The sequence below is a fragment of the Rhinoraja longicauda genome, chromosome 5, assembly GCF_053455715.1.
Source record: "Rhinoraja longicauda isolate Sanriku21f chromosome 5, sRhiLon1.1, whole genome shotgun sequence".
Classification (NCBI taxonomy): domain Eukaryota; kingdom Metazoa; phylum Chordata; class Chondrichthyes; order Rajiformes; family Arhynchobatidae; genus Rhinoraja; species Rhinoraja longicauda.
Window position 1 is genome coordinate 73,567,763 of NC_135957.1, and position 16,544 is coordinate 73,584,306.

General features: G+C 42.9%; 1 protein-coding gene across 2 annotated transcripts in view; it reads left to right on the plus strand.

Moving 5' to 3' along the window:
- The window catches only part of rngtt (RNA guanylyltransferase and 5'-phosphatase), a 268,716-nt gene extending 254,595 nt beyond the window's left edge, over window positions 1-14,121 (plus strand). For both annotated transcript variants that reach the window (XM_078400229.1, XM_078400230.1), the window contains one exon: window positions 13,095-14,121. In XM_078400229.1, coding sequence (XP_078256355.1) covers window positions 13,095-13,258 — 164 coding nt within the window. In that variant the 3' untranslated portion in view covers window positions 13,259-14,121. The remainder of the gene's footprint in view (window positions 1-13,094) is intronic.
- The last annotated feature ends 2,423 nt before the right edge of the window (window positions 14,122-16,544 follow it).

Consider the following 16,544-nt stretch of genomic DNA (forward strand, 5'->3'; position numbering starts at 1 on the left):
TACAACTGCAGAAAGACCTCTTTGCTCCTGTACTCAACTCCTCTTGTTATGAAGGTCAACATGCCATTAGCTTTCTTCACTGCCTGCTGTACCTGCATGCTTACTTTCAGTGACTGATGTACAAGGACACCCAGATCTCGTTGTAGTTCCCCGTTTCCTAACTTGACACCATTCATATAGTAATCTGCTTTCCTGTTCTTGCCACCAAAGTGGATAACCTCACATTTATCCACATTAAACTGCATCTGCCATGCATCTGCCCACTCACTCAACCTGTCCAAGTCACCCTACATCCTCATAGCATCCTCCTCACAGTTCACACTGCCACCCAGCTTTATGTCATCTGCAAATTTGCTAATGTTACTTTTAATCCCTTCATCTAAATCATTAATGTATATTGTAAATAGCTGCGGTCTCAGCACCAAGCCTTGCGGTACCCCACTAGTCACTGCCTGCCATACTGAAAGGGAACCGTTAATCCCTACTCTTTGTTTCCTGTCTGCCAATTAATTTTCTATCCATGTCAATACCCTACCCCCAACATGTGTTCTAATTTTGCCCACTAATCTCCTATGTGGGACCTAATCAAAGGTTTTCTGAAAGTCCAGGTACACTACATCCACTGGCTCTCCCTCATCCATTTTCCTAGTTACATCCTCAAACAATTCCAGAAGATTAGTCAAGCATGATTTCCCCTTCATAAATCCATGCTGACTCGGATAGATCCTGTTACTGCTATCCAAATGTGCCACTATGTCATCTTTTATAATTGACACCAGCATCTTCCTCACCACCGATGTCAGGCTAACTGGTTTATAATTTCCCTGTTTTGTCTCTCCCTCCTTTCTTGATAAGTGGGATAATATTAGCTACCCTCCAATCCACAGGAACTGATCCTGAATCTATAGAACATTGGAAAATACTTGGGCAAGCTGGACCATTGGGAGGGGAGAGATGGAGGTGTCACAGAGCCATACGGCATGGAAATAGGCCTTTGGCCCATCTCGACCATGCCGACCAAGATATACATTTGAGCTAGTGCCATTTGCCTGCGTTTGACCTACATCCCTCTAAGCATTTCCTATCCATGTAGCTGTCCAAATATCTTTTAAATTATGCTACTGTACCTGCCTCAACCACTTTGCTTCATGGCACGTTCCATATATGAGCCACCATGGCATGAAGAAGTTGCCTCTCAGGTTACTATGAAATTAAGAAAATAACTGCAAATGCTGGTACAAATCTATTTATTCACCAAATGCTGGAGTAACTCAGCAGGTCAGGCAGCATCTCGGGAGAGAAGGAATGGGTGACGTTTCGGGTCGAGACCCTTCTTCAGACCATGCCCTCTAGTTCTTGATATCCCAACCCTGGGAAAAAAATTGCGTTCATTCACCCTATTTATGCCCCCTCGTGATTTTATATACCTCCTTAAGATCATCAGTCAGTCTCCTACGGCCCAAGGAATAAAGTCTAGGCTGCCCAACCTCTCCCTACAACTCAGTTCCTCAACAATTCCTCTACAACACAAGCTTTTCACTGGGTGCACGTGACAATAAACTAAACTCAGCTGAAACTGAGTCCTGACAACATCCTTGTAAATATTTTCTATACTCTTACCTGCTTAATGGCAGCTTTTCTACAAAAGTATGGTCAAAACTGGTTACAATATACAAATGTGGCCTCACCATCATTGTACAACTGCAATGCAGCCTTCCAACATCCATACTCAATGCACTTACTGATGAAGGCCAGAGTGCCAAAAGTCTTCATCGTCACCCTGTTCACTTTCAGGGAACTGTGTACGTGTATTCCGAAGTCCCTCTGTTCTACAACACTCCCCAGCTTCCTTTGGCTTCTGCTGTAAGTCTTGGCAACCATCTGCATTGTCTCCAATACCACCTATTTCAGTGTCATCTGCAAAATTACATACCGTGCCTTGTACATTCTCATCCAAATCTTTGAAATAGATGACAAACAACAATGGGGCCCAGTACCGATCATGGAGGCACACCACCAGTAACCGGACTCCAGTCCAAAAAACATACTTCTACCGTGACAGTCTACATTTGGCCATCAAGCTAATTATGTATCCAGTTAGCTTGCTCTCCATGGATCCTATGTGATCTAATCTTCCAGAACAGCTTACCATGCAGAACCATAATAGGTCTTGCAGAGGTCCATTTCGATCATATTTACCACCCTACCCTTATTGACCTTCTTGGTTACTTCACTCGGTCAAATTTGTGATACTCGAATTTGTGACTGTCCCTAATCAGCCCCTGTCCCTGTTTACCCTCCTTTAATACATATGGGCATATTTAAGATTTCCTTCTTAAATATACTCCAACATCCCCTATACTCCAGAGATTCGCTTGATCCCAGCTGCTTAGACCTTTTTCTGACCAAAATTGCAATATCTTCTCATTCAGAGTTCTCTACTCGTTTCAGCCTTGTCCTTCATTCTAACAGAAACATATAGACCTTGAACCCTCGCTGTCTCTTTTTTTAATAGTCTCGTATTTACTGGACATCTCTTTGCCTGCAGATAACTTATCAACAATCAACTTTTGCAAGTCTAATACCATAAAAATTCACCCTGCCCCAATTTAGAACTTGAAAATTTGGGTCAGTTTTGTCCTTTTCCATCACCATTTAAAAACTAATAGAACTATTGTCTCTGGTCCCAAGGTGCTCCTTCGTTGTCATCTCAGTCACTTACCCTGGCCTATTTCGCAAGAGTAATCGAACTTTGTCCTTTCCATCTATAGAATGAGGAAACTTTCCTGAACACACTCAACAAATTCCATGCCATCTGAGGCCTTTATAGCAGTCCCAGTCTATATTAGGAAAGTTAAAATCCTCTATTCTGACCACCCTGTTATTCTTGCAGAACTCTGCAATCTCCCTGCATATTTATTCCTCTAATTGCCATTGACTACTGAAGGCCTACAGTACAATCCCAACAAGGTAATCATCCCCTTCTTATTTTTCAGCTCCACCCATAAATCTTTTCCTGATGATCCCTCAGTAATATTACCCTGGACTACTGCCGTGACAGTCATACAGCACAGAAACTGGTCTCTTGGCCCAAATTATCCATGTTAGCCAGGGTGGTCCATCTAAACTGATACCTTTTGCCCGTGCTCTGCGCATATCTCTGTGAATCTTTCCTATCTATGGTTCTAGTTTGGCAGGTAAATCTGTCTATCACTCCATTAATCAGCTGTGGGGAGCCATCTTGGATTTGATGCTACCAAAGGCTCAATTTGTTTATAAACAACATGATCTGAGTTAAAATGTCTTTTGAGAGCAAATTGCTTTCACTCTTTTGTGTTTCTTTATGGCCTGTGCTAGGTCTACCAAGATCTTCAATTATACTGCTTTAATTTGGCAAACTGCAAGCCACACTTTGCCTCAGTTCCTTGGTAAAACAGCAACAAAATAACTGGCAAAGAAAAGGTCAATGCTGGGAAAAGACACTATCTATGTGCAGTATTCTTCATAATGTTAATTTTATCAAAAAGTATGTTCAGTGCATTCCTGCTTTAATCGTTACCACTTCACTATTCTGAGTTTTGCATTCGAACGTAAGGCCTAATTAAAATTTTAAAAATCTGCTTAGCTAAAGACATCCATTGGAACCATAATTAAGCAAACATAAAGTTTTATGAGTATCATTCTTCTGATTTTACTTTTATATATCCTCTATTTTATTCGATTACTTTCTGCCAGTCTCCTGATGCTGCTTGATGCGTATTTCTACTAATAATATTGTAGTTCGGTTTAGATTTTTGTCACGTGTACCGACCTGCAGTGAAAAGCTTTTGTGTATGCTAACCATTCAGCGAGGAGTAAGACAATACATGATAACAATCGAACCATCCACAGTGTACAAATGCATGATAAAGGGAAGAGCATGAATAACGTGTAGTGCAAGATAGAGTTCAGTAAAGCCCGATCAAAGATAGTCCGAAGGTCTCCAATGAGGTAGATAGGAGCTGAGGATTGCTCTCAAGTTGTTGGTGACCATACATTTCTAATATCCATACATTTTTAAGGAGATTTCGATTTTCTTTTTTAGGGTCATTACTATAAATGAACATAACACCCAGAGTTCTTACTATTTTGTTGTTCTGTTGGTATGAGTCACAGACGCACACACAGTGCCTGCTGGAATTATGGATAAGCTCCCAACACATGTATATGCAGTTGCTGGTATTTTCCCCCATGTTTGCAGTTTCTATTTTCAAGATGCAGCTCCTTGAATTTCAAATGGTGACTCATGTCTGTTTAGACATTGAATGCGGTTGGTTTCAAATTAAGATGCAGTCAGTGGGTTAGAGAATGTTCGTTGCCCTGGGATGATTTGTGGCCAAGCGTTTCCTCCAGGCATCCGTTTAATGGAACATGGTAATTTAATGTAATTGCACTTCTGAAGGCGGTGCAGTAAAACCACATTATTGCTAAGGGTTAAATAAAAGCACCAATTAAGCCAATTATTAATGGTAGGTCTCCTTTTAATTAATTTATCTTCCACCTTCTGTCTTTTCAAAAAGCTGGTGGACTTCATTGTAAATGTAGACACAAGCTGCCACTCATTCAGTACAGCGTGCCATTGTTGACAATTTTGCCGGTTAGTTAAAAGGAAAAATATTTTAATGATACATTCTGTGGCTTCCCTCCCACCACCTCATCAGGCCATTAAACTCTCAGATTTTGCCCATCCCCAATTTGTGTATTTTGCTAGTTTCTTGTGTTTCCGGTCTTCCCCACACCTCTACCTGCCCCATGCTCTCTCCTCATCTGGTCCATGAGACCCATCTTTTTTAACTTTTTACTCCTTTTCCACAAAATTAGTTACCAGATGAAATGTAACCACCTAAATTCCCATGCTGGATCGTTGCTAGCAAATATTGTTAACAATCCCCACACAATCAAATCTTTCCATATCACCCTTCTCTTAAAAAATCAAATTCTTGCTCTGCTGTCCATCTATCTGTATCTCATTTCCAACTTTCCTCTCAAAGGTGCTTGCACATATGTATAAGCCTCTCATTGTTTTGCTCATGTTTCCCAGAATCTGTCTGAATTACAAACAGCTCCCTTGTTACTTGACCCAGTTCTGCAAAGGTTCTTATCGAAATTCTTAACATTGTATGTGACTTCCGTCCATCTGTGGGAGATGATGGTGAGACTTGGCGTTGTCCTGCTTGGAGAGGGGGATTTTTCAGTGTCTTCTCCATTTGATTTGGCCGCTGAGCCTGGGCAGGTAATTGGGAATACAAACTTGCCCAGCATCCGCATTCCCTTCTCAACCTAATAGGCTGATTCCAGAGGAACGGCGTGGATGCTTCGTCTGGGGCCTACTCGGTTGCCGGAAGGCGGACGCACGAGGGATCAGCCGACCGTCTCTAGGGACTCCAACTCCAATGCCTTTGGCTCTCCTGAGCCTTACCTACAAGGCAGCGGGGTGCTATTTAACCCATCGTTGGGACCTGGTTGATGGACGTCAGGACGTGTCCACACGCCGGTGGGCCTGCACGTCGCATCTCTGGGGGCCAGAGATCCTCCGAGATCCCCGCGTAGTTTAGCCTGTGACTGAATATGGCCCCAGTTACCATGTGTTGCCACGAGGAGACACTGCGAGAGTCTTGATGATGCAGAGGTTATGTACTGGCAGGGGGAGGCTTACACACTCGGCTCCCTTTTTTGCAAAATCTGCTTGCCAGTGGCATCTGGATTTATACCAGGGCACTAGACACATGCGCCACCAACACACGTGCCACCAACACGTGATGTACGTGACTATGCCACAGATAAGTCATCATCCCAACACCTCTTCACTACGTTCCTGATTAATAGTGCTCCACACTCTGGAGTCTTCTCCTTAACTATTAGACTGAAGCCAAAGATTAGTATGCAAAGGCTTCTATTAGCTAAAGCATTCCTCTGGTGTCCCTCAAGGATTTTTCCATGACTGCCCCTTTATTTCCCATCACATTCTGCCTCTCAACAATATCATTTTAAATCGCAGTGTCTGTTTCCACATGTATGCTAACAGCACCTGGTTCCAACTTGCCAAATTTGTCAGACTGCTTGTCTAACATACAGACAGGACTGGAGGTGAAGAAATATCTTACAACTCAATTTATTCCATTTTGCACGATCTATTGAACTTGAATTTGAAATGTTTGTATCTAAACATAGCACAAAAAGTAAGGAAATTTGTGTTTGGTAGATTATTTCTTTGTTGTAACAATGCTTCTTGGCAATAAATCTTATACCGTTGGAAAGCCTGCTTATTCCCCTTTTAAATGGTGCCACATTTGAAAGGAACATGCATTTGTGGGATGAGCAGCAGAGCTGAGTATGTGGGTTGCGCCCATGAAAAATCTGCCAAATCTTCTCTGCCAATGCCAAACAACTTATTCTGCCATTGACTCTTGTTCGGTGTTGTTTGGTGGATTGGATGATTGAAGTCTGAAGAAACAAGACATATTGGCAATTTAACAATTTATTCATTTAATAAACAGGAGCCTCAGTAACGTGTGGAAGAACCATACACAGCCACAACAGCCTGGCACCTCCTCCTCATGCTGGTCACCAGCCTGGTCACACACTGTTGTGGGATGGCATCCCATTCTTCAACCAGCATTTGTCGCAAGTCAGCCAACGTGGTTGTGTTGGTCACTCTGGCACGAACAGCACGCCCAAGCTGATCCCACAAGTGTTCAATGGGGTTGAGGTCAGGACTGCTGGCAGGCCATTCCATCCTCTCCACTCCCAAATTCTGGAGGTAGTCTCTGAGAAACCCTGCTCTGTGGGGGCGAGCATTGTCATCTTGGAGGATAGAGTTCGGTCCCAGACTGTGGCGATATGGGATTGCCACTGGTTGCAGAATCTCATCTCGATATCTCTCTGCATTGAGATTGCCTCCAATGATGACAAGCCTCGTTTTTCCAGTGAGGGAGATGCCGCCCCACACCATCACACTGCCTCCACCAAAAGATGTTACTCTATCGGTGCAGCAATCAACATAGCGTTCTCCGCGTCTTCTCCACACTTTGACCCTATGATCCAACTGCCGTAGGTAGAATCTGGACTCATCGCTGAACATAACGTTCCTCCACATGTTCAGGTTCCAGTGCACATGTTGCCGACACCAGCGCAAACGGGCCTGACGGTGAAGGGCAGTCATGGCAGGCCTCCTGGCAGCCCTATGAGACCAGAGATCGGCTGCGTGCAGTCTGTTCCGAATTGTCTGGGCAGAGAGCCGTCGGCCATATCGTCCTGCAAACCTTGACTGCAAATCTGTAGAAGACAGCCTACGGTTCCTAAGTGCTGACAGGGTGAGGAAACGGTCTTCTTCGGGTGTCGTCTTCTTGGGACGCCCACTTCGCGGCCTGACATCCCCCGTTATATGGAACTTGGCCTTCACTTTGGAGATGGTACTAGGGCTCACTCCAAATAATGCCGCAACTTGGTTTTGCGGAACACCAGCTTGAAGTTGCCCTATCGCACGGGCCCTATCCAGATCAGTCAAACGTGGCATGCCGATTCTTGGAGCAGACACCTACTGACCACTGTAGCAGGCAGGGCCCATGCTCACAGATGCTGCCAATCAGGTGCCAATCAGGCACCTGATTGTCAGCACCTGGGGGTACCAGAAGCTCAAAACAAGAGTCAATAACAACAGCAGAATAAGCTGTTTGGCATTGGCAGAGAAGATTTGGCAAATTTTTCATGGGCGCAACCCATATACTCAGCTCTGCTGCTCATCCCACAAATGCATGTTCCTTACAAATGTGGCACCATTTAAAAGGGGAATAAACAGGCTTTCCAACGGTATAAGATTTATTGCCAAGAAGCATTGTTACAACAAATAAATAATCTACCAAACACAAATTTCCTTACTTTTTGTGCTATGTTCTATGTGTAGGAAAGAACTGCAGATGCTGGTTTAAATCGAAGATAGACACAAAATGCTGGAGTAACTCAGGCAACTCAGGGTCAGGCAACATCTCTGGAGAGAAGGAATGGGTGACGTTTCGGGTCGAGCAGGGGAGGGGGCGGGTCAAACATAGAATGTAGTCGGAGACAGTAAGACTAGTGGGAGAACTGGGAAGGGGAGGGGATAGAGAGGGAAAGCAAGGGCTCTCTGAAGTTAGAGAAGTCAGTGTTCATACCGCTGGGTTGTAAGCTACCCAAGTGAAATATGAGGTACTGTTTCTCCAATTTGCGCTGGGCCTCACTCTGACAATGGAGGAGGCCCAGGACAGAAAGGTCAGATTGGGAATGGGAGGGAGCGTTGAAGTGCTGAGCCACCGGGAGATCAGGTACGTTAAGAAGGACTGAGTGGAGGTGTTCAGCGAAACGATCGCCGAGCCTGCGCTTGGTCTCGCCGATGTAGAGAAGTTGACACCTGGAACAGCAGATACGGTAGATGAGGTTCGAGGAGGTGCAAGTGAACCTCGGCCTCACCTGGAAAGAGTTTGGATCCTTGGATGGAGTCGAGGGGGGGAGGTAAAGGGACAGGTGTTGCATCTCCTACGGTTGCAGGGGAAAGCACCTGGGGAGAGGGTGGTTTGGGTGGGAATGGACGAGTTGACCAGGAAGTTTCGGAAGGAATGGTCTCTGCGGAAAGCAGAAACGGGTGGAGATGGGAAGATGTGGCCAGTAGTGGGATCCCATTGGAGGTGGCGAAAATGTTGGAGGATTATATGCTGTATGTGATGGCTGATGGGGTGGAAGGTGAGGACAAGGGAGACTCTGTCCTTGTTATGAATGGGGGGAAGGGGAGCAAGAGCAGAGCTGTGGGATATCGAGGAGACCCTTGTGAGAGCTTCATCTATAATGGAAGAGGGGAACCCCCGATTGTATCTATGTTTGACATATCTGATCTGGTTAGATAGCATGCAAACGGAACTGTGCCTCGCTACACGTGACAATAATGAATCAATCTAAGCCTTAACTATGTAGGGAAGACAAAGCCATTATTCGATTCCGGTCACTTAATCTATTCCCCGGATAATTTGCCTTTGGCCTGACTCAGCTCGTTTTGTGAAATCGTCGATCTCGTGCTTACCTGCTTACCTGCTTACCTTTAGACGTGATCATTACAATTAACTCTTGGCTATCCTCCTGCACCGTAACCATTGTAAATATGAATTTAGTTTTAGTTTAGTTTAGAGATACAGCGCGGAAACGAACACTTTGGCCCACCGAGTCCGCGCCGACCAGCGATCCCCGGACAATAACACTATCCTACACATACTAGGGTCGGTTTACATTTTATACCAAACCAATTAACCTATAAACCTGCACGTCTTTGGAGTGTGGGAGAAAACTGAAGATCTTGGAGAAAGGTCACGGGGAGAATGTACAAACTTCGGTCAGACAAGCACCCGTAGTCAGGATCGAACCCATGTCTCTGGCGCTGTAAGGCAGCAACTCTACCACTACGCCACTGTACTGCCCAAAATTTATAGCGTCAAATCCTCTTTTGTTCATTACCCTATCCATCCTGGCCTGCATGAACTTCTACTTAAGCAAGGCCTTGAATTAAAATTTATAAATTTTCACAAATCCCTTCATGATAATCCCAATTTCGATAATCTCCTTCACGCCAGTATTCCTTTGAGAAGGGTTCTGACTCAAGACGCCACCTATCCATGTCCTCCCAAGGATTCTGCCTGACCCGCTGAGTTACTGAGCACTTTGCGTACTTTTTTTCTTCTAAGATTCCTCCATATCTAATCTAATGTGCATTCTTCATAAATCCATAAATCAGGAGCAGAATTAGGCCATTTGGCCCTAATCTACACTGCCATTCAATCTGCCAGAGTTCACTCTGTCATTCAATCATAGCCAATCTATCTTTCCCTCTCAACCCCATTTTCATGTCAATTATCCACTTTAAAAATACTCAATGACTTGGCCTCCACAGCCGTCTGTGGCAATGGATTCTACAGATACACCACTCTCTGACTAAAGAAATTCCTCCTCATCTCCTTTCTAAAGGTACGTCCTTTATTCTGAGGCTTTGCCCTCTAATCCAAGTCTCTCCCATTAGTGGAAACATCCTCTCCACATCCACACTATCCGGGCTTCTCACTATTTGGTAAGTTTCAATGAGGTTCCCCCCTCATCCTCTAAACTCCAGCAAATACAGGCCCAGGAATGTCAAACGCTTATCATACGTTAACCCAGTCAACCCTGGGGCCATTCTCATAAACCTCCTGTGGACCCTCTCCAACGCCACCACATCTCTCCTCAGATATGGGGCCCGAATCTGCTCACAATACTCCAAATGCAGTCTGACCAGTGCCTTATATAGCCTCAGCATTATGTTCCTGCTTTTATATTCTACTCCTCTTGAAATTAATGCCAACATTGCATTTGCCTGCTTTACAACCGATTCAACTTGCAAATTAATCATTTGGGAATCCTGCATCAGCACTCCAAAGTCCCTTTGTACCTCCGATTTCTGAATCCTCTCCCCATTTAGAAAATAGTCTCGCCTTCTATTATATTCCTACCACCAAAATGCATGACTCCACACTTTGCGACACTATATTCCATCTGCCACTTCTGTGCCCCATCTCCCAACATGTCCAAGTCCTTCTGCAGGCGCCCTGCTTTCTCTAGACTACCTGCCCTTCCATCTATCTTCATATCATCCGCAACCTTGGCCACAAAGCCATCAATTCAATCATCAAAATCATTGATATACTATGTGAAGTGTAGCAGCCCCCGCACTGACCTCTGCGAAACCCCGCTAATCACTGGCAGCCAACTAGAAAAAGGCCCCTTTATTCCCACTCTTTGCCTTCTGCCATTCAGCCAACCTTCTTTCCATGCTAATATCTTCCCACTAATACCATTGATCTACTCTTGTTTAGCAGTCTTGTGCGGCACCTTATCAAAGGTGTTCTGAAATCCAAGGAATAACATCCACTGACTCATTGAAATGTACAGTATAGTGAAAGGCTTGGATAGAGTGGATGTGGAGAGGATGTTTCCACTAGTGGGAGAGTCTAGGACTAGAGGTCATTGCCTTAGAATTAAAGGACATACTTTTAGGAAGGAGATGTGGAAGAATTTATTTAGTCAGAGGGTGGTGAATCTGTGGAATTCTTTGCCATAGAAGGCTGTGGAGGCAGTCAGTGGATACATTTAAGGTAGAGATAGATAGATTCTTGATTAGTATGGGTGTCAGAGGTTATGGGGAGAATGGGGTTAGAAGGGAGAAATATATCAGCGATGATTGAATGGCGCAGTGGACTTGATGGGCTGAATGGCCTAATTCTGCTCCTATCACATGATCTTATGGCTCTCTTTGTCTCTGCTACTATTTGCTTCCTCTTACTTCTTACCTGATTATAAACAAGTTATTGGCTATGATTGTAGAAACGTTTCTACAATCGTTTCTACAATAGATATGTTTCTATGTTTCTAAACAAGGACTGGTTAAAAACAAAAAGACACAGTGTTGGTGAATCTCAACGGGTCAGGCAACATCCCTGGAGAACGTTGGTCGGTGATGTTGTCCAACTGAAACATCATCCCGAAACATCACCTATCCATGTTCTCCTGGGATGCTGCCCGACCCACTGAGTAGATTATTGGCGTTATAAGAATTGCTGGCTGGCTGACATAATGCAAATTATATACCGCAGGTGCAGAATTATAATCAATAATGCATGGAAGCGGGGTGCTGAAGCCAGGGCTTGTTTCTGTGCTGTACAACGTGATGAAGTGCTGAACGCAATATCATTACTACTGCTGTCGCATGTTAAACATAGAAACATAGAAAATAGGTGCAGGAGTAGGCCATTCGGCCCTTCGAGCCTGCACCGCCATTCAATATGATCATGGCTGATCATCCAGCTCAGTAGCCTGTACCTGCCTTCTCTCCATACCTCCTGATCCCTTTGGCAAAAAGGGCCACATCTAACTCCCTCTTAAATATAGCCAATGAACTGGCCTCAACTACCCTCTGTGGCAGAGAATTCCACAGACTCACCACTCTCTGTGTGAAGAAATGTTTTCTCATCTCGGTCCTAGAAGACTTCCCCCTTATCCTTAAGCTGTGACCCCTGGTTCTGGACTCCCCCAACATCGGGAACAATCTTCCCGCATCTAGCAAGAGATGGAAGTAGATACGCAAGTAGCCGAGAGCCAGGGATTCTTTTTTTATTACATAGATAAAATCTACAGCCGGAAAGAAGATCAGGAGGATTTAGAAGCAGATGAATCAGCCTTGTATCTGTGACAATGATGTTCACTTATTCAATGGGAGAATCATTCCAAGTTGAAATTACTTTGTCAAAAGGCAGATCAGAAACGAAGATCTATCAGCAATAAAGTTGTACAAACTTAGAAGTTCACAATTGGTACACAATTGGTACAATTGTTTAGGGAGATATCTATAAGTTGAATAAAAAGGTTTTAGCAAGTTGTTTTAAATCTGTTTTCATAACAAATTTTATCTTAAATGATCTTGTTGGATCAGTAAAATAACGACTTGTTAACCCAGGATTTTTTTTAATTGGATATTTTATTCATTGGGAGAAAAATGTCTGTTTACAGGTTGAAATAGACAGTTTTCTCAAGTATCTTTTGCATTTTACCTTTTGACTTGTTCAAGTGCATTTAGATAATATTATAACTCACTGCTCGATCCACTTTATAAATTTGAACGTTGACCACAAATTTTCGGGATTGGGTTTTTGAATGAGCTGTTAAAAGACAAGACTTGAAATTGGTTTGTGGCTGGCTTGGGTTATGTTCAACAATAATTCAGCATCCATTTCATTTCACCATTGATTATGAAGGAAGGTGCCTCCATTGCTTTTCTGTTGACCATTTTGGAATAGCTATGAGAACGAAATAAATTATTTTAAAGCATTCAGAAAATATTCAAAGCATGAGGTTAATTTCAGGACAATGACCTTTATAACTTTATGTCCTTTTATAACATTTTGTCACGAGGGTAGATAGGAATTAAATTGATAGAAATCATGTGTTATGTATTGTGACGCAGAATTGGCACCATTGTAAATGTCTGATTCCCCATTTTCTTTCCCCAGCTGTCTGCAACAGTATCAAGAACCCAGTTACAAAAGATGACCTTTTTGATTTCATTGAAAGGAATCAAATGATATCCCAAAGAGACACACGGAAAAGATCTCTGGATATGGACTCTGAGCTAATGCCACCGCCGCCTCCAAAGCGACCAAACCATGCTTTGTAAGCATCCGATTTGTAAACACAGCGTCTTTGTAAAAAGTTTCAAATACAGAATCATTGTTTTTGCAGGTCTGCATAAGCTGACGTCAAGTCTATTCTCTCTGGGACAGAAGGATATAAATCCTCTCTAACATCATTAGATTTTTCTCAACTCGGCAAACTGTAAAAAGAAATAAAAAATCCTCACTTATTAAGCGCAGTTATTAATTTTCTTTATATTTCCAAAGTCTCGGTTATTTCAGATTGTTTTCGAGCTTTCCTTCATTACTGCACTCCAGCTTTTAGTCCCTATCTTATATTTGCAGGAAATTACAATCATATATTTATTCTGTGGAGAAGAATTACATTTTTGCTTTAGTTCACAAACTAAGCTGGTTTAATTGAAAGTTCTCTGAAACCTACTGAACCATTTACTTTCAACCATTTTTGCAGTTTGTTGTCTAATTTATATATAAACACAGAGATTAAATTATCGTACAATTTTTGGAAGAGGTTTATTTTTAATTCAGTTTTAATCGACAGACTATGCAGGCCAAAAAGAAATGAAAAGTTCCTATTTAATATGTTTATTTTGAGTACCACGGATTTTGAAAGCATGGACCAACTTTACGTTAATTAAAGTGAGTAAAGATTTCTCCACAAATCCTACCACCCTGCCCCACCAAAACTATGTATTTGATTTAATTTTAAAATGGTAGGCATGTAAGCCTGAACACACGCCTCAATCCATTTCCCTTTTTTGACTCAAAAAGTTTCATGTTTTCTCTTTAAATTATAGGGGCCTTGATGTAAACATTTGCAATAAGTGTCAATAAAAGACACCATCTTCCTTTCTGATCAAGTTTTTGGATTATGTAATTTTTAGGAAAACTTTGTTGCATCTTTTTGTCTAATAATTAAAAAACAAATGTCTCAAGTTTGTTGCAAGGTCACTTATTATTTTGTTCTATTTATTGTTTCTGCGAAACTGCATTGTCTATCCATTGCAACCATCCATAATTGTGTACAGATATAATTTTGCTTTAATATTCTGCCATGATCTTTAGACTTTAGAGATATAGCACGGAAACAGGCACTTCGGCAACCGAGTCCGTGCCGACCTTCGATCACCCCGTACACTAGCACTATCCCGCACGCTAGGGACAATTTATGATTTTACCCAAGTCAATTAACCTGCAAATCTGTACGGACTGTGGGAGGAAACCGGAGCACCCGGAGAAAACCCACGCGGTCACGAGGAGAACGTACAAAATCCATACAGACAGCACCCGTAGTCAGGATGGAACCCGGGTCTCTCGTGCTTTACCGCTGCGCCACCGTGCTGGCCTATGTAAATGTAATGATATTTAAAACTGAAATTATATTTAATGTCATTTTTAGGAAATTATATCAGGGTAAGTTAATTATTTTTTTAAAGAAAAGGTTTTACTTGTTATTTTGTTCGCTTTGTTCTTTCCCCACCTGCACTGGCCAACGTTGTAAACATCCATAATTGTGCTCTCATAAAATAGACACAAAATGCTGGAGCAACTCAGGGGGACAGGCAACATCTCTGGTGAGAAGGAATGGGTGACATATCGTGTTGAGACCCTTCTTCAGACTAGTCAGGGGAAAGGGAAACGAGAGATATAGACAGTGATGTAGAGAGATAAAGAGCAATGAATGAAAGATATGCAAAAAAAAGTAACAATGATAAAGGAAACAGGCCATTGTTAGCTGGTTGCTCGGTGAGACCGGGAACCTGGTGCGACTTGGGTGGGGGAGGGATGGAGAGAGGGGGAGTGCAGGGGCTACTTGAAGTTAGTGAAATCAATACTCTTACCACTGGGCTGCAAGCTGCACAAGGGAAATATGAGATGCTGTTCCTCCAATTTGCAATTAGCCTCACTCTGACAATGGAGGAGGCCGAGGACAGAAAGGTCAGTGTGGGAATGGGAAGGGGAATTAAAGTGTTTAACAACCGGGAAATCTGGTAAGTCCAGGCAGACTGAGCGAAGGTGTTCAGCGAAACGATCGCCCAATCTACGTTTGGTCTTGCCGATATGTCAGAGTCCACATCTAATCTAATATCACGATTTTCGATGATGTTATATCAGGGAAAGTTGATTCTTTTTTTTAAAAACCGTTGCAAAATAAATAAACAAAAACGAACAAACTACGCAGACACATATTTTAAACAAAAACAAATTGAAAATCCTTTTGTTGGTCTCCATTTCCACATAAATTGCATTTATGCCCTGAAATGTGAAGTTGCATTTTGTATTAAATTTGTTTTATTCTTCCTTTGATTAGAAGCTGGAGGAGAATATGGAGTGTTAATCATGGGTATTCATCAAATGATACAGTTGCTATGGGGGGGAAACCTGGAGCTGGAAGTATTTCCATTTCAGACACTTATCATATCATATCATATATATACAGCCGGAAACAGGCCTTTTCGGCCCTCCAAGTCCGTGCCGCCCAGTGATCCCCGTACATTAACACTATCCTACACCCACTAGGGACAATTTTTACATTTACCCAGCCAATTAACCTACATACCTGTACGTCTTTGGAGTGTGGGAGGAAACCGAAGATCTCGGAGAAAACCCACGCAGGTCACGGGGAGAACGTACAAACTCCTTACAGTGCAGCACCCGTAGTCAGGATCGAACCTGAGTCTCCGGCGCTGCATTCGCTGTAAAGCAGCAACTCTACCGCTGCGCTACCGTGCCGCACTTGCAAGATGATAACATCTTTTGTGTTTTGCATCCCAACCTAGATAAGCTGCAGAGGTATCTTTCCTCTTATTTTGCTTAATATGAAAATTGTCATGTAAATATAATAAACATACTCATTACTTGTTATTGAAATGTGGGAAAGATTGGAATTAGATCTGCGTTTATTACTGTCTAAGGTTTCTTTTTACATCACTGCAATCCACACGATGAAGATACACCTACAGTGCTGTTACGTGGGGAGATGTGGATCTTCGACCCAACAGCAGTAGGGAATATCTGTCCGTGTATGGACTTGGAGGCATTCTTTGAGATTGTGTTACTTTTGCACTTCTCGTGTATCATCTTAGTAGGTCAAGCGGTTTAGTGGGTATTGTTGAAATCCTGATGACTTATTACTGTGCGCCCTTTTGAGGGGGAGAGGAAGGAGGCCGAAATACGACTGAAGTAAGGAATGTTCCACACATCTCCAAGATACAGGTACTGGGGACACAAGGAACTGCAGATGCTGGTTTACCATTAAAAAAAGGACACAAAGTGCTGGAGTAACTCAGCGGGTTAGGCAGAATCTCT